The sequence below is a fragment of the Mustela lutreola genome, chromosome 2 (assembly GCF_030435805.1).
Source record: "Mustela lutreola isolate mMusLut2 chromosome 2, mMusLut2.pri, whole genome shotgun sequence".
Taxonomy (NCBI): domain Eukaryota; kingdom Metazoa; phylum Chordata; class Mammalia; order Carnivora; family Mustelidae; genus Mustela; species Mustela lutreola.
The window spans coordinates 108089378-108114196 of record NC_081291.1 but is presented as its reverse complement, the minus strand read 5'-3'; the positions used below and the strand labels follow the sequence as shown (position 1 = coordinate 108114196).

The window sequence follows — 24819 nt, the reverse complement described above, 5'->3', positions numbered from 1 at the left end:
CTTGGGTGCAATTTGTGAGGTGATTCTAAAACACAGGAGAAGGGAGAGACAGAGAAGAAGCAGAAGCTGACGTGACAGCGCGTCATCAAGATGGCAGCTGTTGGCCAGGACCCAGACACGTGGGTACAAGCTGCTGGAACTGCCCTCCAAATGGAGCCCTCGGCCCCAGGTCCCAGGCCCCACCGGGAGGGCTGCGTGGGGCACTCTCACCCTCTCCCACCTCTGGGCTGGTCACAAGGACATCTGCGGTTGGGGTAGGGGGTGTCCCCAGGGTGGGGCAGCTCTCCCAGGCTTCACCACATCTGTACTTGGATCAGGAGCTGGCCATCGCCTCCGACTCGGGCACCATCGATTTCTGCTCTAAAATGTACCACACGCTTGTTTTGCCATATGTATTTTCTTTCTAGGACTCAAAGAAGCTAACTGCTCAGATGAATCTACAACCAAAGCAATTAAAATATGTGATTTTTTACTTGCTCTTCCTACAACTGCTAAATCTCTTTTTTTTAACATTGCTTAGTTCTCCTTTATTAGATACCACCTTAAAAATGTTTGCAAATTGGGGTGCCTGGATGACTCAGTCAGGTAAGCATCCAATCTCGGTTTCAGCTCAGGCCCTGATCTCAGGGTCATGAGATTGGTCCCGGGTAAGGTTCCAAACTCAGCACAGGGTCTGCTTGGGATTCTTTCCCTCTGGCCCTCCCCTGCTTGCTCTCAAAAAAAAGAAAAGAAAGAAAAAAGAAAAAATCTTTGTAACTAGATGGGGTCTAAGGTACAAAAGTATGTGAATTCAAATTCTGACTCAAGCAACCTTTACCAAGTTCATGACCACCCTCGAGATTTGCAAATGAAACCTTGCGGGAATAACACTGAGAAACATTGCAGGGAGTACCACAAAACCACATCTAGGAATTACAGCTCTACAGTCAGCAAATTAAACATACCAATGGTGACCAACAGCCACATCTCTCTCTCTCTCTCTCTCTCTCTCTCTCACACACACACACACACACACATACACACACACACACTCCCTAAGTTATTTTTAAATTTTGCTTTGTCATAGACCTTTCTGGAGCAAGCCAATGCTCTTTTTCAAATGAGTTGTGTTCTACTCCTACTTCATGGAAGTGAGGGTGGGAAACCTACTCACCGTTGTGCAGCCTGAGGCAGGGTGAGGCCCACGGGAAAGGCTGCCAGAGCCAGGCCCACAAAAGCCCCATCAGCAACGTGGCGAAGGGACCCCACGGCACAGGGCTAGCCTGTGGCCACAGACATACCTGTGCCTTGAAAACCATGTGTGGTCCAGAGGGCACGAAGAGAGCTGAGCGCCAACCCCCCTACCAAGCACCCCCATCCCCAGGTAAAGACAGGTCAGAGGTCATCTCCTCATTGGGAAACAAGATCAGCCAATCGGCCCTTCATTTGCTCACTCAGGAAACATTTGCAGAGACTTTGTGTCAAGTGTTGTATCAAGGGCTGGAGGCATAAGGGTAAAGAAGACAGTCTCCACTCTCTAGGAGCTTGTGAATCTGGACTGGGCCTTCCAACTCCAACCATCCTCAGTTTTGTGACAGTCTGGGAAAAGACCCCACGGGACTGAGCAACTTCAGGGAAGGAAGCAGACAGAGACAGAACGTCCATTCTTGAGAAAGAGGTGAGACAGGGAAACAGGCCACCCTATGGCATCCTTCCCTCTTTGCTCGATCTGATGCCTACACTGTCCTCCCTGGAGAAACACTGTCCAATGTCAACGCCACGCTGCTCCCTGCCGCGGGGAGGGCCTGGCCTCTTGGAAGCCCTCACCCTGCCCTGGTCACCCCATGGAAAAACACTGTCAATTTGGGGGCAGGTGATTTGATTTCCCTGTTGGGTTGTGATGCAGTTACAATGCCATAAAGCAGAGAGGCCAAAAAACCATCACCAAGAAGCAGAAAGAGTCTCTTTAGCTTCATAGCTTCTGCTCTCCAGCTCAGGTCAGCAACCGACACCGCGGTCCATGTCACAGAAAGTTCTCCGTGTGGATTTTCTGAACGAGGCTGAGAAATTAAATGAAGAGGGCCTCAGACGTAAATGTGGGGAAAAATGTGAAGTAGCCCGGATGGGCGTCGCCTTCTAGAAGAGCCTTTGCTTTTGGAAAACCTTCTCTGACACAGCTCCCCAGTAAATCCAAATGTTCAGAGATTAGTGCTTGAAAGAGAGGGTTTGGGAAGGCAAGCACAACAGCAAAAACCACACCTAAGCTCCTAGAATTCTCAAACAGTGAAGAGATGATGAGAAATGAATTCTGAAGCATCTCTGGAGTGGTTATGTAAACTATCAAAGTGGGGGACCGTGCGAATGTGTCATCTCCCACCGTGAAGAACAAGAGAGAATCAGAGCTGGAAGGGAGCTTGAAGACCAGCAAACGCACCCTCATGCACAGACAGCCAGGGAAACTAGAGTTGACAGTAGTGCAGGATCCCAAGGCTTGCAAGGACCTGGAAGCCAGGACAGGACCAGTGAAGCCGGGAAGCGTGTGGCCACACCACTGGCCGGCGGTGGATCCAGGAATACCTGTCACTTTCTAGCATGTGGTCCAGGACTGATCGCTCTGTATGGCTCCCCCAGGAGGCAAAGGGCCAACCAGCACATCATAGCTCACATACAGGCATCACCACCCACCGGGATGTCCCAGATAGAACCCCTCATGGCATCCCTGACCTGTAGCATCTTCCCCCTACCTACTACCTCCCTCTTCTTAAATCTCATCCCCACCCCGGGCGTTCACGTCTTTACTCTTCTGCAATCTGATCTCCATCATGCAGTCAGCTTGATCTTCTGAAAGGGAAGGGGAAACCAGGCCTACCCACCCACTACCAGATAAAGCCCAGATGCTCTGTGTGGTTTACAAGGGGTTCTGTGTCTGATTCTTACCCTGCTCCCCTTGGCATCCTGCACTGAGCTCTCACAGTGCCCCCACAAAGCACCCTGGATGCTGTCCCTGCAGCTCTCATGACCTAAAATGTCCTTTCTTCCTGGTCAACCAATGCCTACTTCTCTTCTGATAAGTGACCTCTTCCTGAAGCCCTCCCTGAGGAACCCCAGTTGAGTTCGGGGCCTCTACCACATGTTGGCCAAGCCCCCATCACAACACAGGTCCATTACTTGCTCCCTTAAATGTTTTCCCCACTGCACCAGAAGTGGAGACTTTCAATTCTGTCTCCTCAGAATCTAAAACACTGGTAGACAACGTATGTTTGCTGTGAAAGAATGAATGACTGACTAAATGAATAAAAACCACCAGCACCAACACTGAAAGATGAGCAGTGCTGTCCTGTCCCAGGGGCCAAGGAAATCCAAATGCGAGCCAAGTCATTTTAATTCTCTTAGAAAGTAAAAGGGCAGCTAAATCATAAAAATGAAATAAAACTCTTCATCCCTTTAAAAAAAAGGGGGGGGGGCTTTATACAGATCTATCAGTACTTCTGCTTCCTCCATTCGGGAGAAAAATACTGTACGGGGGCAAGGGGGGTATGCCAGCCCTGTCGGCCGGTGGCCTTAAAAGATGTCTCCTTCCAGGAAAAAAAAAAAAAAAGGCTTTAGCACATACACTAAAGTCTCCACTTCCCTTGCAGCAAGATAACTTCTCCCACCTTATTTTTTATTGTTGCTGTTAACAGTTTGATCAGCATATCATTCACCTGCTATACAGTTCACCCATTCAATGGTTTTTACTATATTCACAGAGTCAAGCAACGATCACCACCATCAATTTTAGAATGTTTTCACCACTTCAAAAGGAAACTCTGTGTCCTTCAGCCATCAGCTCCCACATTCCAAACATCCAAACCATTCCAAAGCAACCATTTGGTCCTATTCCAGACATTTCATGTAAATGGAACCAGAGACTATGTGGTCTTTTGTGACCAGCTTCTTCCACTTAGAATCATGTTTTCAGCTTCCTCCACATTGTAGCTTGTCAGAACTTTGCTCCTTTTTAAAATGGCCAAAAAATATTCCAGTATATGAATATACCACATTTTGACTATCCCTTCGTCAGTTGATAGACATGTGGGCTGTTTCTAGCTTTCGGCTGTTAGGATGAATGCTGCTGTGAACATCACACTGTGGCAGCGAGTGGCATTTTCCTGATGACTAAGGAGGCTGAGCATCTTTTCATGTGCTTTTTGGCCATTTGTATCTCTCTCCTGCCTTTTTGTCAACCTCAGCAAATACGCAGTCTGATGCACTCAACTCCTGGGAACTCTGGGTGGATCTCGGGGTCCCACTCTGAGGACGGCCCGGTACAGCTCCGACATTCCTGCTAACAGGGAGGGCTTACCCACGAGCACCTTTAGAGAGGACTCTACGACTGACTTAGAAGCAACAATGATTCTGCTCAACAGACGGGGACGGTGCAGCCTGTTGTCATTAAGCAACTGCTAGGTAGAGAGGGGCTGGGAGTGAAAGGTATAGAGATGGGTAACAATGGACCTTGGACTTGGCCGTCAAGCCATGGAGACAACAGAGCCTAAGCAAAGAGCTTCATGAACAAAGGGAAAGGGAGATGGGATTCCAGCTGAGGGCTAGAGTGTGGCTCAGGGGAGGGCTCATGGTAGAAGTAGCTAGCTTGAGCTCAGCTTACAGAACAAGGAGGATTTCAACAGTAGGAGTTGGGGAGGGGCACGCCCAGCTAAGGAATCAGCATCTGCCAAGCTTTGGAGGCAGGAAGAGGGGAACGGAGGCAAAAGGCAATCTGGGGTACAGAACCCAAGGCCAGCACCTCTGCGAATCTGAACAAAAGCCACCAATGCCCACACACGGCTCACTGTACATACAGTTTCAGGGAGTGCAGGGTAATGCATCTGAAAGATCAGGTTGAAGCTAGATCAAAGGGGCCTTCACATCAAACTAAGTATTGCTTGGTCCCCCAAGATACAGGGAAGGAAGGAAGGCAGGGTCCCAGGGCTGCAGGATCCCCAAGGGTCTGCACGACTTGGGACCTGCAAATACAAGAGCACAGCCCAGGCCCGCAAGTTTGCAAGTAGTAACATTTGGGTGCACCCTTCAGGTATGCCAGCCGGCCCCCACCCTGCAGCCCACCCCCCGAAATGGACACAGTGCATGTTCTCCCTTATGCGGGCCTGTCCCATCAGCCCGTCCTCCTCCACAGCGGGGAGAAGCAGCTTCTCTCTGTCCCAGGCAACCTAATTACCAAAGATCCAGCCCTCACGCTGCTCCATCAGCCTAGCATCAGAATCCCGACCAGCTGGATGAGGTCTCATTCACACCCCTCGTTCCCCACACCCACCCATTTCCAAACACGCTGTCTTCCCCACAAAAGGGAAACAGGTCACTGCCCTCAGGGCATGGGCTCTGCCTCCCCGTCTATAAGGCAGGTCAATTTCTCAGTCCCAGGCCCGCATTTCATCAGCACCCTCCAGGCAAGGGCAGGCCTTGGCTTCTCAGCAAGCTGTCCCAGAGCAAACTCCGATGGATGGCCCTCAGCTAACGATGGCATGGCTGTGTTTGCCAACTCCGGCAAAATGCACAAATCAGCAGTCACAGGGAAGGGCTTCGAATGTGCTGTGGCAAGACAATGCATCTTCAGAAAGCTCCACTCCGTTTGCAAGAAGACACTTTCCCCCACTCTCCCCTGCTGTGGCCACAAGCCAGCAGTGGAGCAACAGTTCCAACTAAGAAATGAGAACCTTCTCCGGAGAAGACCGTTCTCAGAGCACAGGGTGGGGAAGGCTGGAGTGGCAGAGCAGGAGGCAGACAGCAAAACTCTGTGGTAAGTGCTGACCAGTGGCCCTGACCTACGCAGGTGATTTTCAATGCAAACGATGCAGCTCTGCAGAACAGTAGAGCGAATGCTGGATTACGCTAGAGGCCTGGAGCCTCCATTTTCTAGTTTTGTGACTTGGGGCCAATTCTGTTAAGTGGGCACAGGCCAGGGCAGCACAGTGATTAAGAGCAGTCCATAGATTTGAACTCAGGCTCCACAATCACAGGGTAGGACACCCTGAGCATGCAAGTTTGCCTTTCTATGTCTGCTTCCTCACCCATAAAACAGGCACAAGAACAGAATCAGCCTGATGGAGCCAGAAGAGTGAGACACCCAGCATTCCTGAGGTACCAGGTCAGAACCACAGGGCCGAGGGGTGACTCCGCGCTCTGCCACTACTTGCTGACCTGGAGGTTGGCAGCTGGCCCCCACCATCCGGGAGTTGCATGTGTCGAATCCAGTAATAAAAATCATCTTCCAGAATCGTACGTGGCCCTGTAAGGTTTCCTCAGATCCTCAGATCCTGAAACAGCTCTGTGAGACACACAGTGTGATTCGCAGCTCAGCCCTGAGGAGACTGCAGGAAGACTATAATTCGGTTTGCTGGATTCCATGAAAAATTCTCTTTCTAGAGACTCGTTTCTTCTGACGGACGGGATTTCCTAGTTAAATAAGGACAAGAAACAGCCCCTTTCCGTAGACCACATCTTCCACCTGGGTTCTAGAGAAACTGAAACTGACAGCACTGTACCCAAAGAGATGTGCTTGGAGTGGAGGAGGTGGGCTGCTGTGTAGACCAGCGTGGTCCGGGAGCCTGATGGAGTAAGGATGTGCAGATGAGGAACCGGCTGGATGGAGGAGCATACAATGGGAAGGAAGAGGCGGCTAAATGTCCCACTGAGCAGCCAGGTGGCTGCCAGGCTGGGAGGCTCTGAGGAGGATGGAAAATTAACATTTCCTGAATGACACCGGAGTCCTGGCAGCCCCATCTGCAGATGGACAGCTTTGTCAGCTATGGGGAAGGAAAAGAAGGGTAGGACCTTTCTCCCGAAGCAGGAAGAAGACAAAAAGCCGGTGCATCCAACAGGTGTCCGAGAGTTAGGCAGGAGGTGTAGGCACATGGGGGACTAAAGGCTTTCTGGAGAAAGCACCCAGGAGCAATGGCTCAGTACCACACTCTGAAGGAGTGTGCCTATGTCAGGCAAATGCGATTTTCAGCCTCACGTGGGGAATGCTCCATATTTGAATCACTCATGGGCAGCTGAGCTGGTATTTCAAAGGCTCTCGGGTGCATATTCTTGGTGGACGGTGACCAGGAGGCACTATATTTTGACACAACTGCGTTCCTTACTTTCCCAGTACTCACACTCACCATTTGTGCCGGCTGTCGTTTCAGGCACTTAACAAATACAAACTTATTCAGTCTCCCGAGCCCCACCCCCACAAGGAAGTTTCTGTTTTCCAGATCATGCCAGGACCCCATCAGACTAGACTGCTTGCTCAAGGTCACACAGGTGGTGACGGGCAGAGCCAGCATTCAACCCCAGGCACACGGACCCCAGCCTGGGAGCGTGGCCTGCCCATGAGGGCTGCATTACCCTCAGCCCCATTCTGAGAGACAGGAAGGATGTGACCTAGCTTCCCCCAGTAGAGGCTCGGCCCCTCCTCTTGGCCAGCACTAGGACCCCCCGCTCCCCAGAATCTCCTAGCAAGCCCGGCACGGAGGACGCTGAGAGCCACTGCAGAGAACCGCTCTGCACCACAGCTCTGTGCTCCAGTTGCTCAAAGCCCCTGCTGACCCACCCAGGCATACACCAGAGATATCTAGGGTTTGGGTTCGTTTTTATTCCAATAGAAAATTTAATTTTTAATCGAGGCAGTATGTTCTCCAAGCAGCCACAGAGAAATCCACCCAAGGCTATGATAAAGGCCCCATGGCCATGAATTCTAGCGGTCAGGAATCTCCAGGCAGCAGAGGCCCTTAGAGCTAGCAGACGTAAAAATGCACTGCCCACACTGGGCAGGAAACCTGGAAGGTACAGGTACCCTCTTGCTCCCAGACTGGCGGGAAGAAGCAGAGGCAGCTCTTTGGTGCACCAAGTTTTGGAAAAGATGGACAGAACTTCTGCCTCCCTGGTGGGAGCTGCTAACACCCATCTCAGGTTAGTTCTGTAGTGTGAGATGGCCAAGCCAGCCCACCAGCCAGGAGCAGTGACAAAGCCATGGAAAATATCCTATTTTTCCTTCAAATGGAGATGTGGAGAAGACAAGGGAGGAGGGCACGCCTGAGCACATGGTCTCTGCGGCCACACTCTGGCTGGTTGCTGCTGTCAAGGACCTGCCAGGCGACTCCCAACAAACTCAAACATTTCTTCCAGATACTGGCTATCTCAAAGCTTTCTTCTTCTGTCCCTGTCTTCTTCTCATAGCCCCAGACACCCTGAGAACCATGCTGGCCCCGGTACCCTGAACAAGAACACGACCCTCGCTGATTATCATGTTACATTTCTGAGCCGTGTACACAGAGCGAGGCTGGAGACTAGGCCCCACGGAGTCTGCACGGTGTGTTCCTGCACTGAACAAAGTCAGCCCTCAGGAGGCTGAGGGGGACAGAGTGAAAGCTATGAATGGGGCCCTGTATTCCCAGGTAAGAAATGTGTGTCTGCCCTGCCCTGCTCCAGAGAGGACTTCTTCCTGCCTCTTGGTGCCTGTGCCAAGAGGGAAGGCCTTCCACTCACAGTTCCTACTTGCTGAAGTTCAGAAGTAAAACCCTATCCCTAGGGGAAGGAGCAGGGGTGTGTGTGACGGAAGAGCTATGAGCCCACACAAAAGAGCACTCAAGGGAAATGAGAGTCTCTCTGGAAATCTGAGTATCAGAAGGACCTTTGTGAGGAAGAGTTACATATGCACGTTTTGTGTGGCCCCAGAGTACAAATGTGGGGAGAATGAGTAGGAACCACAGGGAAGCAGATTGTTTAAATCTGATACACGGGAAAACATGCCAATGAATTTGTCCAAAAACAAAATAATGGACTGCTTTGGAGGTAGCAAGTTCCCCACTGTTAGAGGTAATCAAGCTGAAACCTGGTAAGTCAGAGATGTTGGGGGAGGGCAATCAGACAGGAGAAAAGATGCCCCCAGATGTCTCTCCTATCCCTGAGATTCTGCAGTTAATTAAATAGAATCTGTTAAAGTTAGGAAAGACATTCCAATCCATCCTTCTCATTTTATAAAGGAAGAAACTAAGGCTGACAAAAGCCAGCCAGGTCTGCCTCTCCATCTCTGCATCAAACAAAACCTTCAGCAGGGTGAAGAATGCTGGTCCAGCATTTCAGGGAGAGGACAGAGGCAAAGAGCAGATGGTTCCAAGAGCTGATGACACACTGAGCACCTCCACATCTCCCTGAGGACCCCAGACTGGCTCCAGACCCAGGTCACAGGCTCAGCACCAGGAGGCCAAGACTCATGGGAAAGACACTCCAGTAGAAACAGGCTGCTGTTGTAATAAACAGCAGGATGGGATTTCTGTAAGTTAAGGGGTAGGTACTGAAACTCATCAGACTCAAAGGAACAAACCCATAGTATATCTTTCCCGTCATCTTAGAGGGATGATGGGTGGAGGGATGGATGGAAGCAGGCAGGCAGAAGATAGTACTCTAACATTTCCAAAACCACGAGAGAAATTCTAACGCAAGTCAGGCTGCAGACCTATCAAAAAAAAAAAAAAAAAAAAAGGCAGGCCATGTCCTCTAATAACTAAAACCATTCCCTCTCTGGTGTCAAAGCCCTGAGGAGTCTGCCTGGACACAATTCACACTAAAACCTACACAACTGAGGTTCCCCAAAGATTAAAAACCCTAAGAACAGACTCGTTCATGACACACTCATCACAGCATCACCAGGGAGGTCACTGTACTGCGAGAAAAAGTGATAAAACCATTTTGCTGGAAGGACCTGCACACATTGAAGCAGAAATCCAGCCTTTGCCCAAATGTGACTGTGGCAATCTCTATGGAGTTCGGACCCCGAAGCAGGAACTTGAGTCATCGGAAATGTTTTCATGGAAAGATCGGCATTGTCTTTAACATGGAAGTCTATTCTATGAATCCCCAAAAAAGGGGAACCTGGTGACCCAGGCTGTGAGGTGGCCGAGTATGAGGCTGCAAAACCTCTCTATCTTGATTTTTTCATAGCTCAGGAACTATAAAGCCAGGGGCCAGAAGCCATCTCCCGAGGATCTCAGGTGCTTAGAAGACAGGCAGGGCACACGAGCCCGGGACCCGAGGCTTAGAAATGACCAGGTGACCTGGGCAAATTTAACCTACCCAAGTGCAGTCTCTTCTACAAAATGGGAAAACACTACCTGCCTTCCTCCTTTGCTGAGTTCGCACAAGGAGCAGATATAAAACTAACTTACAACAACTGAGCGTGGTTCGACCCTGAGGGAACGCAGCACTGTCATAACCACAGGCAGGAACAAAGACACCGCAGTGGGGAGCTCATGGCCCGTGGCCTGCAGGGCCCTCCTGAGTTGCTCAGGTGTCAGCCATTAGCATGTCTGTCAACAGATGTGGGGACTTCACGTGTGAACAAGAAAGGACCAAAGGGAGGCCCAAGAAAGCAAATACCTTATTCTTTGCCTCTGGAACGGAAGTGGCATGGGATGATAAGATCTTAAGCACACCGAGTCTGGATCCAGAAGACAGGTTCTCCAGATGAGAAAGGCCCCAGGGGGGCAAGTGTCTAGAAGGAGGTGCTTAGACTTCAACTTGATCAAGTCACGTGAGGCTGTCCATTAACGGAGGATTGGCAGCGGGCAGCCCTGGGTCATCCCGCACAATGACTGCAGGCTGCCAGGCTGCAGAGGAAGCGGAACCATCGGCTGGCCTGGAGAAGCAGGGGCACACAAGGGGCTCTCAAGTGACAAGAGGAAGCAAAGAGAGAGAAAGTGGGGTGTGACCCTTCTGGGACACACTACAGAGGGAAAGTGGAGGGACAGGCACATTACAAGGGGAAGCCTGACATGTTTCAGCACCGGTGCTTCTAAAAATCCTCAACCCCGGGTTGGCGTACACAGTTTGCAGTTTGTAATCTATGAAGCACAGGTGGCTACTCACCATTGGCTCCAATTGGGCCACTTTCTACCCCTTTGCCGTTGGGCTCTTGGCATGGGTCTTCCGCACCGCGGGACAGAAAAGCCAAGTCATGTTTTTCATCAAGACCAAGGGCACACACTGGCCCATAAACTGTGAAGAGGAAAGGGACAGTGGCAGCTTCGTATAAGGCAGGATGTGGCCCTCTTCCTGCACAGCACACTCCCTTTCTAAGTCAGGACCAATTCCTTCTGGCTTCTGAAGCTGCCCTCTCCCAAACATACATACATACATACATACATACATACATACACACACACACACACACACACACACACACACACACACACACTCCACAGCAACCTCTCTGTGTTATGGGAACATTTTCCACTACTGACCGGCACCAAGGGAAGGTCTGGGTTGTGCAGGACAGTAAGAAGGAGGACAGGGCAGATAACGCTCACAGAGCCCCCCCAGGGCCTGGCACTGTGCAATGTGTCCAGGACAGGATTTCATTCCTATTTATTGAGCACCCACAAGGATTTAGGCCAGTGCTTCTCAAATAGGCAAAGAGAGGAGGCACAAACTCCAGCTTTAGAATCACCAGACAAGCTTTTCCAAACACATCTTTTCTGCCTGTAGAGGGACATGTGAGTTATGTATCTCAAATAGGCCACGAGGTGGGGGGGGCAGAAATCACTTTATAACCAATACGCTGGAGGCACCCCCATTCCACAGATGAAAAACTGAAGCTTTAAGTACATTATACAAAGTAATATGGTTAGGAAGCAGTGGAACAAGGAGTCCACCCACCTCTGACTTCAAGCTCAGACAATTTCCCAACATTCTAGTCTATCTCCAGAGTACAATAAGAGCATATGTATTTCCAGAAAAACTAATGATTTGGCTTCATCCCTATGGCTACAGGTCAGTTCCCCCTACTTCCCCCTGATCCTTCATGCCATTATTTAAAAATAACCCAAGATGTTCTTAAGAGGACCAGAGCTGGATAATGGCTGGAGGAAGGGCTCCAGTCCAAGGCCCCCCCAGCTGGACTTGTGAGGCTGGAGGAAATGACAATGTTTTAGTAGTCAAAAGCCCTGTCCCCCGGTGTACATAGGAAATACCTGTCCTCTAAGTCATGACCTGCTACATGATCTCAGAGCAGTCAGAGCTGAGGAGCTGTGGGTACGGCTGGGACCACGGAGGGCCCCAGGGAGGCTTTTCAACAATGGTGGCCTGAAGGATGAGGATGATAAACAGAAGGGCAGGATGGAGGGACAGCATACCCAAAGGTCCCACGTGTGAGTGAGGTACCTGTCTGGGAGGCAGCTGGGGTTCTGTACGGCTGAGACAAAAGGCACAGTAGAGCTGCTGGGAGAAGGTGAAAGGTAGGGGCAGACTGCAGAGGTCCCTGAGTTGGTGGTCAAAGTGGCTTTAGAATTAGCACAATGCCTACTAGCATAGGGTAGGTGCTCAAAAGAGTTTGAGAGCCTGTGAAGTTAATTTGGGGACAGGGATGGGGTAGGCTGTCCCTTGGCTGCAAAACACATCACTGAGAGTCATCCAAGAGTCTGTTCATCATAAATGAAACTGAAAGCCAAGTGGACAGGCTGGCCGATGAGCTTCTAAGAGGCAGAAACAGTGTGGCGCATGGAGAGGTAAGCCAGTCCCCCAGGGTCAGAATGAGCAAGGAGGAAGCCAGGTCTGGAGGTAGCTCTAAGTTAAGGAAGTGCGGTCACAGACCCTGTTACAGGGGGTTTTCTAGGCTGCTCCGACCCTCAGCTGCTGGTGGGGCCGGCTCTCCAGGCTATACACTCCTGACGGCAGGGCCTGGGACTCATCCACCAAGACCGGCTTTGAGCAGACCCTCAACGAATGCCTGTGGAATTCTCCATGACTGAGCTGCTAGCCCCCACATTAGCTTGGAGAAACCCAGATGAGGGAAAAGAAACACCTCCCCCAAAGGTCCCCGGACTGAGGCCCAGCTCACATGCATGGCCCATGGTCTTCTCCATCTTGCTAATATCAAGGCCGGGCCATAGGAGCAAATCAGCAGCGGCGGCCTGAGTTTCCATTCCCCCTCCCAGAGATGGGCTGTGCTGCCTTCCCCTACTGCCCCCACTGATCTCTCCCAGACGGGGCCCCTGGCAGCTTCTGGAGATTCTGCTCCAGACCTACAGTCAAGCCCACCTGGAAGGCACTGGGGCCATTTTCTGAGCCCTCCACCCTCATCTGGGGAGGAGAGCACCCCCTGCTATGAGTGTGTTTAGGCCCTTCAGCGTGCCTGGAAGCACAGGGTCAGCCTTCCCATCACAGGCTGCAGGGGCGCAGCCCAAGTGAGGCTCTGACAGGCAGCTAATGTGCACTGAGGGCTCTTGGGAATTTTGAGACCTGCCAAAACTCAACGGTGAACACAAAGCATTTACACTTTTGAGAGGCCGTCGCCTCGCCTATGCTTCTTTCCCTTGACTCCTTCTGCACAGAATTATGGCCAGATCCCAGGGGTGGGCTCTCCAATGTAGCAAATCAGCCTCCACAAGGCATGAGTACCAGCCCACACGGAAAGTCCAATTTGCCCATTCAACACAGGGCCAGACTACAGCTCGGGGGCTCACGTGGGCTACCTGGAGATGCAGGGGGCAGGCATGGTGAGACACATTTATAGACATGGGGCGCTTTCCCTCTTTGCCTGGAAAGGCCAGTCAAAGGCCAAATGCCAGCCCAAGAATGATGCAACACCCCCTTCCTGGTTCCAGCAGGTGATGGGTCCAGACTGCTGCCCACGTCAGCAGCATCTCTGACTCCAGGAACCTCAGCCCTCCCGGCTGCCCTGCCCTGTACCAGCCCACCCCCCAACCCCCGTCCTTTTCCCTCTGTCCTTCCCTCCTCAGCCAGTTTGAGTGCAAGATGAGGACACATCCTGGGGCAGTCCAGGACAGGGCTGGCTCACACTCGTCCTAGTGTAATTATCAATAGCGTCCCCTTTCCACACATGAAGGGTTGTAGCTTAAACAATAATTTCATGGGGAAATTAAACGTTCACTGCACCCATGCTGTTCTTCCTCTCATGATGTTTACCATTACTTACTGTAGTCAGGCAGATCTAGAAAATGGAATCATTAGTGGGAGGGCCTAGTGAAGACGGCACACTTCCTTCTTACCCTCCTTCTTTCCTCTCCTTTGAATGTTATCCCCAATTTTGTTCCAGGAGGAATTTCTCTTACCTAGCAAAGATGCCAAAATGCATCCCCTAGAGAGCTTGATATAGGCATCCCACATGTGTGGCTCTTTATTTTCTATTAGGCAACTGAAGAAAAGGACATCTAATTGGTTGTACAGAAGGAGACACCAATTAATTGTCCATGAGAAATACAAGTATTTGTGACTCGAGGAGCAGGGAGAAGACTCTCCAGATGGACCATCCAAGAGGCCACTCTGGGTGCTGTTGATGATGTCTCACTACCACGCCAAAGCAGGCAGCAAGCTTTGGGACTGGGGTCTCCATGGGTCTGGTGCCGCCCCAGCTTGTTCGTGAGGCAGCACTGAACAGACGGGAGGTGAGATGAGGCACTGAGCAGGCAGCGGCCACACGGCTCCCAGACCTCTCCTGTCCCTTCCCTCTTCCCTGTTGTTTCTCTCCCTCCCTTCCTCCCTCCCTCCAATCTCCCAAAGGCATCTGCAGACACAGGAGGAGTTTAAAGGTGTTCTAATACACGGTGCGGTTAAAGTAGTTGCCAGTTCTGGTAAATGGTTAAGTCTGGGGATCTTAATATTTTCTTCCAAAATTATATTTCTGCACAAGAATTGTGCTTGACCTTGACACGTTATTATTGAGTGAGTCTGAGGCTAGTTAGAAAAACTTTTGATGGAATTTTTTTCTAAAAATTTTATTTATTTGAGAAAGAGAATGAAAGAGAGCATGAATGGTGGGAAGGGGCAGAGGGAGAGGGAGCAGCAGACTCCCTGCTGAGCAGGGAGCCCGACATGGGGCTTGATCCCAGGACTCAGATCATGATCTAAGCTGAAGGCAGACGCTCGGGCGCCTGACTGAGCCACCCAGGCGCCCTCATCTGATGGAATTTTAAATTACCAATCAAAACCAACTACGTCAAGTGATAGGAGAAGACATCTGAGAAAAAGAAAGTTTAAGCACCCCAAACTGTGGCCATCAGCATCCAAGGACCAGATAACCAAAGTCTTCAGAAGGTCTAGGCCAAACTGGTAAAAGCATTTCATCCATTTTTGCCTCAGTGAATGTTTAAACTCAAAGTCTCCACCGGGCAGTTCTTGGGCTCGATCTGGTACACCACAGTTTGGCTTAGCTAGCAGGCTGTTTGCTTAATTGTCAAAATTTAAAGATCAGAAGCTTTAACATTAACAACAGAGATTTCTGGCTTCCCTGGGGTCGGGGGTGGAAATCAGAAGATTTGGCAGCATGGGGTCCATATTCATGCAAAACAAATGAAAACATCAGAAACACCAGTCAAGGTCCAGGACACAGATGGGGTTTCAGTCATTTTTTTCCCTCCTTCTCTTTCACAATCCATTTCTAAATCTTCAAAACCTTGTATTACTTCCTGGAGGCATTACCTGAAACTAAACTGTGATAGCCTGTATCCTGACTTTCTGAATCACAGACAGTCTCTTCTTGTGCCTGTTACAATAAGCTATATTCACCGAATGATCCCCTTTTGAGAGCATACCCAATCCCCCTCATTTTACAATTTTATATAAAACCACCGCTCATCTCTATATGGTCTTGAGTATGACATGGCACAAGGACCAGAGAGTGGGGCTCCTCCAGTCTGGTCTTTGCAGGTGACCAGCAGGCACCCATATGTGCAGCTCCCAGACTCCCTGGAAGCTGAATACCAATGAACTACAGTCCCATGAAGAACACACAAATCTCATTTGCTGCCAAGCCAAGTAGAATGCTACAATTGTATTGTCTTCTTTACAGTTCCCAGTTCAGGAGTCTTGGGTCAAAGAAGATAAAATGGTCCCAGCATCAGGGAAAGGGTTTCCCTTGCTTTGACTCTGTGCAGGTAGGAGGCTTCATTTTATAAAGGGTGGCAGTGTTTCCTTACAGGGAATCGAGTGGAGGCAGAGAAGCAGTCAAGTGCACCAGTGCCTCACATCACACTGACTGACAGTAATGAGGCCCCATGAGCATCTCTGGGACTTCCCAATTCTGGAAGCCCATGAGGACCAGTAGCCTCATAATGAGTGCTCATCAGCAGCAGCGAGGACATACCAAATGTTCAGGCAAACTGTTCTACAGAAAGCAATTCTAGTTCCTAAAAAGCTTCCTCTTTTATGAGTAATGAGAAAAAATTCTTGAGGATGGAGACACTTGGGAAGGCTGAGTCCCTCGAGCAAAGTGCTCCTGTGGGCAGCTCCTTAATAGTGAGGGGTCAGTTCTGCCAACTGTAAGCAGATTATAGGGGCGCTCTATCACCAACAGTAAACGGCTCCTTTAAAGAAGGCACCCAGTGCAGGTGGAGGAGGTAAGGTGTTCATTTCAAACTCAAGTCCAGTTTGAAAGCTTGCTATTTCTGCAGTGGCTAATTCTGCAGCTAACTTGGAGGCAGAGGGCCTGGAGGCTGACTATCTAGTTCCCTTAGGTCAGAAACGCAGCTGAAATGTGCACCTGTGGTGGCTGCAGAGGCACCCTCTAATTCCCCCCCACCTGCAGCCAGCCATGCTCAACTGTCCTTTCCACGCACTATCTGTCACAGAACATCCCTCTTCTACATGTGCCACTGCGATTCAACTATGTTCTTTTGCTCTACACCCACCTCAAAGAAGACACTTATAGATGAGTCTTTTTTCTTGCCTGGATTGTAAATGAGGGTCTCTCAATGAGAGGCTTCATTGGCAAAAGAAACATGTTCTAGTAATGCAAACAGGGACAGTCCTCCCGGCCCATTGTCCTTTGCTGGGTCTCAGTTGGGAACACCTGTCCGGGGCCCACCTCCCAGTAGAATGATGTGGGGAGGTGGTCCCACCAGCTAGGCAGCAACCTCTGAGAGACAGGGTCTAGTTTCTCTCTACTGCTCAGCCAGAGTCTCAGCAAAAGCCTACTGAGGGAGACTCTAGTGCACACAGCCTGGTCCATCCTAGGGTCCTCCTGGAGGCTCTGCCCATACAGCGATCCCATCACCCTTCCAAAAAGCCTTTCAGAAGAAAGAAACATCTCACTCCTCTCTCTCTCTCTCTCTCTCACACACACACACACACACACTCACACACACACACACACCCCTTGGGATTCTGAAGGCAGCATATTAAGCCAGAATGATGTATATGCCACATGGTGACGTTCACAGTTCCGGCAGCAAGGCATCTTTGTGGCTCGTCTGAGGAAGACCCCTAAGTAACAGGACTGACTTGCCCTTGAAGCCTCCCCGAATCTTACCTGCCCCACCTCCTTCACGTGGCAATGGCTTTGAAAGCAGGCACATGTCTTCTGAACCTCATAAACTCTAAGTACCTAATCGTGTCATTCACGCGCCTGATGAGCCCAGTGAAAATCGAGAATAACGACATAGCCAACCGACAAGTCACAAGTCCATTCATAATCACCTTACATTAGGGACCATAATTCCACTGCGGGGCTTCTGTGTACATCTTTTCCCTTTTAAAACACGTTTTCCCAATGGTGTGATTAAAGAACCACCACCTCACAGGGGAAATTTTTTAGGTCTACCTCCTCTTTTTTTAGGAATTCTGTAGGGCCTCGGTCACAGCCTCCAGATCCCACAGGCTCTGCCAAGCAGGCCGGCCTTCCAACGCCCCAAGAGTGAAGAAACACTCAGCTTCTTTCTCAGTCACTACTGTAAAAGGTGGCAGCCTTTTTTCTCTGTTACTCAGATTTAACTCTAATAGAAACTGACAGGTTCAATCTTGGTTAATTTAAAAAAAAAAAAAGAAAGAAAAAAACCATGAGAACAAGAGCCAAGAAATTCATTTTCGGGTGTCAGAGGAAAAAAAGAGAAGTTACTACCTGAAATGACGGTGGTGGTAGGGCTCCCTCCTAAAGCAGATTCATGCCCAGTGAACAGTGGACCTGAATTTATATCAGTGTCAACCTTTCCAGACGTGACTGTTGAAATAACAGCCTGACATGAGACAATCTGGAGAGAGACGGAAAACGCTGGTTGGCTAGATGTCAGAGCCCTGCCTGTCCATTTTCCTCCCTCATACAAATTGATTTCAGACCGAGGAACTTGAAGACAAAATGACACCATGAGTTCACACAACTCTCCTCAGTCCAGACCCAGCAACGGCAGAGAGGATACTTTAAAAAAAAGAAAAAAAGAAAGAACAGATTAAAAATGACATTTACAGATGCAAGGATATGCTGCCTGGGATTAGCTTCAAAATAACGGAGGTGGCAGAAAAGGGGGAAGAGGAGAGGCTGGGGGCACAGAGGAAACCAGCGCAGCTGAGGGCCGCTAATCATTGAAGCTCCATGAACACAGTAATATCAAAGCGCTCGGCGGACTACGTGACTCTGTCTGCTTCTGTGTATGTTAGAAGTTTTCCTTTTGGGGAGACTAGCAATGCTTACTACAGAAATACTGAGTTAGGTGTAAGGATGGCTAAGACACACTGAGGCAGTGAACAAAGACAACAAAGACGCACAACAATATATAAAGTATGAGTCTACTGAAACACACCTAACTACTGGTAAATTTGTAGAAAATTTCTGGAAAAATAATAATCCTCATATACTTCTCAGATCTTTAATGAAAATACATTACTTTTACATAATGATTTTTTTTTTTTTTTTTTTTTTTTTTAAATTCAAGGAGTGCAGCAGGAGAAAAGGACACAGGAGAGTTAAAAAATGAGATGAACATCCCGGTGGGGCAGAACCAGAACACAAACCTCACTGGTGATCAGGGCTAGAGCCACAGGCTGGAGTCTAGAAGCAGGTGGCGTGACCAGCAGTCCACCCTCTATAGGGCACTGAAATACCCGGGCGGTGGGGCGGAGGGGTCGGGGGAAGCCTCCAGGATCACAGTGGGAACAGGGACTGGGGTTCCTGCCCCCCTTCCTCCCTGCTGTGCTGCAACCACACTGCCATCTTCTACGGGCACAGCTTCCCCCCTCTGAGCTCCTGGTTTCCCGCAGAGGCATACTAAAAGTACCCTCCTTTATTGGGGACTAGTTGATTTCTCCTTGTAACATTGTCTGTTTTGCAAATAGCCTATATTGCTTAGGGTATAAAGTAAACGTATAAAAACCCGCCTGCACAGACATGAAATTCATTGTACTGATTTCCTCAGGGGAAGGAGGGAAGGAGGGGCCCACAGCACCAACACCCCAGCTGCAAGTGCAGGAAATATAGTATCAGGCTTTCTGTCTTCCTTGAAGGAAGGCTGGCATACCTGGCAGGGTATTCCTCAAACACAGGCAGGGAGTTCAGATGCTGAGAAGCCAAACTATTAGCACTAATTATGCTAAGTTATCAGTTGTTCCAATTTTATATAGAAGGAAACCGAAGCTCAGAAGTTAAGGGACTTCCCTTGGGTCACAGAACTAGTAAGCAGTGGAGCTGGGACAGGAGAAAACTGCCAGGACCGCTAAGGACTACTGTATGCCAGACACTATGCACACACTGATTTCATCCTCCAGCCAACTCCACCGTATTTCCTACTATACAGTGCTATAATCTCCATCTCTCAGCTAAAGAAGCTCAAGCTCAGAGAGGTCAAGAGGCTTGCCAAAGGTCACACAGCTATGAGTGGCATGAGTGGGGTCATTTCACAGCCTCCTCTCTTACCTCCCTGCTAAATCCTCACTTCCTCCCCAGCTCGCCTGAGAGCCCTTCACCAGTCCTGGGAACAGGATAAGGCAGCCTGCAGATAAATTGGACATTTCCATTCCAAGCATCTGGAAAGAGGCTAGGCCGACACAGTGCTAGCCATAAAAAGCACGTGACCTAGAAAGGTGAAAGAGTAGACACTATTAAAATACTTAACACAAAAGCAAATTCCTGCCTTGTGGTGTGTTATCAGCAGCTGACAGGATTAGCCTGCTGCTTCCACCTCATGGTGGGTCTGGGCTCAGACCAGTACACAGCTGGCCTGTGGAGCCAACAGAGAATGAACCGGAAGCCTGGGGCCCCCACCAACAAAGCTCCCATTCAGCAGCTCCTCAGGTGGCCAGCTCCAAGACAGAAAGACCATAACCAAAGGCAGTGATCCCAGCTCCTCTACACACACACACACACACACACTCACATACAAACATATTCTCTCTCACACAGACACACACATTCTCTGTCATATACATTCTCACACACACATTCTGTCTCACACACACATACATTCTCTATCACACACACTCTCTCTCACACCCATGTTCTCTGTCTCTCTCACACAAACACATTCTTTATCATACACATTCTCTCTGTCTCACACACATACACACACACCACACTGTCTCACACACACACATATTCTCTGACATACACATTCTCACACACGCATTCTGTTTCACAAACACACACATTCTCACATACGCATTCTGTCTCTCTCTCACACACACACATTCTGTCCTCCTCACACACGCAGATCATTCCCTTCTGTGAAAAAGAGGTTTTAATTTTTGGGTAGGGGTAGAGCTATTCGATTTAGCGAAACAAACAAAAAACAAGGCACCACATATATAAACAGCAAATAATTGTTTTGTGTATGTATGTCCCCACACAATATTTGGGGCATACCTACATAAAACTATTATTTGTTGTTCTTTTGAAATCCAACTTTGGTGAGTGTTGTGTATTTTAACTGATAACCCCGTATGGTTGGGGTGGGGTAGAGTAGAGGTATCCAGTAGAACAAATAATCTTAAAAAGAAAACACAAGGAAAAGTTGTGAGGATTAGGGGAGGAGAGTGAGCAGGTGCCCTTTGCTGAGCATCCCCTTCACACCTGAAGCTTTCATGCATGTTGTTCGTTCGAATTTTCCAGCAATTCTATGCTTCGGTTATATTTATCCCCACTTGTAGATTAAAAAACAAAACAGAGGGTCAAATAATCAAGCAACTTACAAAGCACTGGCAGATAATTCAGGGAAAGTGGGACTATAATGTAGAGCTTCCGGGTACAACCCAAATGCAATTTCTTCTGCATCAAGCTACTTTGCCCGCTGATACACATTTATAAGGTTATACACTACATAAAGAGGGCCCGACAGATTTCTTTGCTTTTCCAATACCTTCATGAGGAAGCAAATTCAAAATGGTATCCTCGATTAACATGCATGTGTAAAAATACAGTTACCTCTTTACAGGAACCATCCTGCTTATAGAAAAAGCACTAGATCCTTCTCTCCTTTCGGTCATGTGCCCCACCTAACTAAACACATCACCTATGAGGACCACCTGTCCAGTGGTCTAGCTCCTTGACAAAGAAGCAGTCAAAAGCTCAAGACCATTTCCCCCGAAATGACCATGGCTCCCCAATTTTCAGATGAGAAAGGTCATGGGACATTTGACTCAACAGAATCCTGGCAGGGACCCAAGAGAAAAGTTACCTCTATCACTATCCTAGCATCCCACAATCCATCATTTCCTAGAAAGCACAGTGGGTTTAGTGTACATTTGGGGTAGGAGGGGGGTGAAACTTTGGTGGGAGAATTGTAAAAAACAGAAAAACAAAAAACGTTATTTGTCAAATGAATAGTGAGAAAGACTTTTCCCTCCACCCTCCTCCAAGCTCCTAACGTTCTTCGTGGCGCACAATAGAGGGGAAACAACCATAAAAATGACTTAATATGTGCCCTTTTGAAGTACAGTAACTGTCAGGCAAGAGACTATAAAAATAACACAGTTGAGGAGATCCAAATTTATTTCTGCTTAGTGAGTTTCCAGATCAAATTGCGCTCAAAATCAAGTTTTGCTTTTGTACTGTTCTCTAAATTTTCCTTTTCGTAGATGCTAGCAAATATTCCTTATGATAAAACGTTTGCCCACCTCACACTCCACCACTTAGGGAGTGAGACTAAGTAGTTGTGGGAAACTCCACTGGTTCCTTGTTCCTCAGTGAGGGCGCAGGAAGCGGCACACGAGTGGGCAGATGCCAGCCTGGGGATGCCCAACCAGCGGTGGTAGCCAGGTTCAAAGCCATGGGGCTGGGGCTGCCTGCTCCTGCAAAGGGCCCGGCTCTGTCCTTCCTCGTGCTCGCTGCTGACTCTTGATACCCTTCCCTCACCTGCTTCTTCTCCCACACCCTCCTACCCCCCAACCCCCACTGCCACCCCACACAACCAGGCACAGGCTCCAAAGGTGCAGACAACCAACATTTACTCTTTTGGGCCACTGGTGTTTCCAGTTTTCCAGTGGAAGAAACACCCCACACTCCATTCCGCCTCCGGCCCAGCCAGAACCAAACCATTCCCAGTCCCAGCACGAGGCTGCGAATATTCAGAGGCAATTACCCAGAGCCAGTAGGGTGTACATTCGAGCAGGGCCGTCATTTGCAGACTTAATTATTAGAGGCTTTATAAATATTTCAGCTGCTGGGGGGGAGGGGTGGTAAGTAAGGGGAAAGGGGGAGCATATAATGGAGGAGTTTTCGTTTCTGCTGATCGTGAGTGCACAAGCCCTACAACAGGCCAGGCTGGGGGTTTGCCGGCAGCGACAGAGGCCTCATTTTTCTCATTGCACATGATAATTAAAGACTCCAAAGGTGAGAAAAATTCAATTTCATTTTGGATCTAAAATCTTTCAGAGATTTCTTCTGAGAAGTCCAGATAATTAAATTGATTTAAGTTTCACCATTAATGAAATCCTGGATCTACAAAAACATAAATTCTGGCCAATACTGTTTAAATGGGATCACACTTCCATTTCTATTGCGCAAGAAGATTCCAAACCAGGGCTTGAAGGCCTCATGGCTCTGACTGGATTTAATCAGGAGCCTGGTGTGAGTATTCTGGGGACCCTGGCCCTTAGGAAGCAGTGAGGAGCCCAGCAGCAGACCAGCAGCCTCAGGACACAGGAAAGACCATGAGGAGACGGTGCGGGTGGGAAGAGTAGGCTCACAGTGCTGAGTCGGGGGAGGGAGGTCTACAGCACACCAGCTCCCATCCTCAGCTGGAGGAACCCCAGCCCCAAGCATAGGGAATTAGCATGTAGGACTCTGGACTCTGAGTTCAGTGCTCCTTCCACTGCTTCTAGGTGTTAAATCAAGAACCCTCAAGAACCCCTGATATAAGGTCCACCTGTACAAAGGGGAGGGAAAAAGACGCTAAGGCTGCTCTGAGTTGAAGTGGCAAGTGTTTACCTAAACCCTCCCCTCCAGTTGCCTGCAGACTGTGAGGCTCTGCTGTGTGACTGGGGGACAGCCTGGGAGAGGATGACGTCAGGGCGAACAGCCCACAAGGCCCGGGAGTTATCAGCCCATTCAGAGGCCTCGCAGGAATTTCCTGTTATGGGATCTGTGTCTTGCAAATAGTCACAAGCAAGCAAGCTGTCACTCTTCCCCACTTGTTTAGGGGAAACACGGGCTCTGGGGTCACGAGCAGCCTGTGCCCCGCAGCTCTCCAAAGACAGCCAGGCTCCAAGAATGCCCACAGGGAGCTGGAGGGAGGGTCTGCTCAGACAACAAAGGGCAGGCCAGCCCAGGGGGATGGTGAAATTCCAGCTCTAGGCAGCTAGGTTCTGGGTGAGCTCTGGCACTACCGGGAGGAGGATCAGTCAGCAATATGGAACTCTCCGGACCCAGAATCATGGTTCTAGTTTTAACAAACACTTCTAGGTGTCTTTTCCTTTTCTTCATTTCCACTGTAAGGCATACAGTACACACACGAGACAAGAGACTGAGGCATTCCAGCGGCACCCTGAGCTCAGATCCTCCTCCCCACCATGTCCCCACCCCTCCATAGGGAACACCAGGCCAGCTTGGGGGATCATCGCTGCCTTGGTTTTCCTTATAATTTTTGCCACATGGCATGCACCCTTACAGATGACAGTTAACTTTGTGCAGCAGGGCGTGTGTCCACTGGCTCTCTGTGGTTCTGTGTGGTACTCAGCTGGATGAAAAGATTTTCTTTAACCATTCTGCCATCTACGGACAGTTAAGTCATGCCCAGTTTCTGGCCACTGCCCACAATGCTGCAGTGAACATCCCTGAGCATGTCTCCTGGTTCTCAGGTGCCAGGCTTCTCTACAACCCATGCTTCACGATGAAGCGCATGGCATCACGCTGGAGGCTTTCTTCACAGTGACGAGGTGACCCCACCTGGGGCTCCCAAGCCGTAAGGCCTTCCCTTCCTCACAAGACACTGATACACTGGTTCTGCTCAGACAGAGGAGGGATCACTGGTGACTCAGAGGCCAAGAAAACCTTGGTTGTCACCAGACGAGGCAATTAAAGCTATACAAAGCCTGATGTTGTAAAATTCTGATCTTAACCAGAACCAACAACCCAAGCAGCTCAGCTTTCTATGAGAAAAAGGCTCCAAACTCCCCAAAAAGAAGGAGGCAGCAGCTACAGTTTTGGGGCAGTCCCACCTGCCACACTAGTCACCATATATGCAATAAAGACAAAGGTGTCTCTAAGAGATTTAGTGCAGATTAAGAGATTTAAGACTGTCTACAAATAAATCTCGGTCTGCCATGGGAAGCAGGGCAGGGGAAGGAGATGAGGGGCTAGAGAGGATCCTACTGCCCCCACAGCTGCCACAAACCTACCTGTACACGGGCTGCATCTCTCTTGCTATGCCGATGACGGCGCCTGGCAGGAAGTTGTCAAACTCCTCAAACAATTCCCGGATGTTGGTCTTGTACTTCAGGTCCAGGTCCAGCTGAATTATCCGCAGGATCTCTGGGGGGAAAGAGAAAGAAAACAATAAGACGCAGACACACATCCTGGGAGGCTCAGCCACGGGCAGAAAATGAGGTGGGGGGTGGGCAGAAGCAGGTAACCGATGACTATGG

At 49.5% G+C, this 24819-nt stretch overlaps 1 protein-coding gene across 3 annotated transcripts in view; it reads right to left on the bottom strand.

The window, feature by feature from the left end:
- Positions 1–24819, bottom strand: part of XXYLT1 (xyloside xylosyltransferase 1) — a 157846-nt gene that overhangs the window by 42869 nt on the left and 90158 nt on the right. For all 3 annotated transcript variants that reach the window (XM_059163097.1, XM_059163099.1, XM_059163098.1), the window contains exon 3: positions 24574–24706. In XM_059163097.1, the coding sequence (XP_059019080.1) occupies positions 24574–24706 (133 nt within the window). The remainder of the gene's footprint in view (positions 1–24573; positions 24707–24819) is intronic.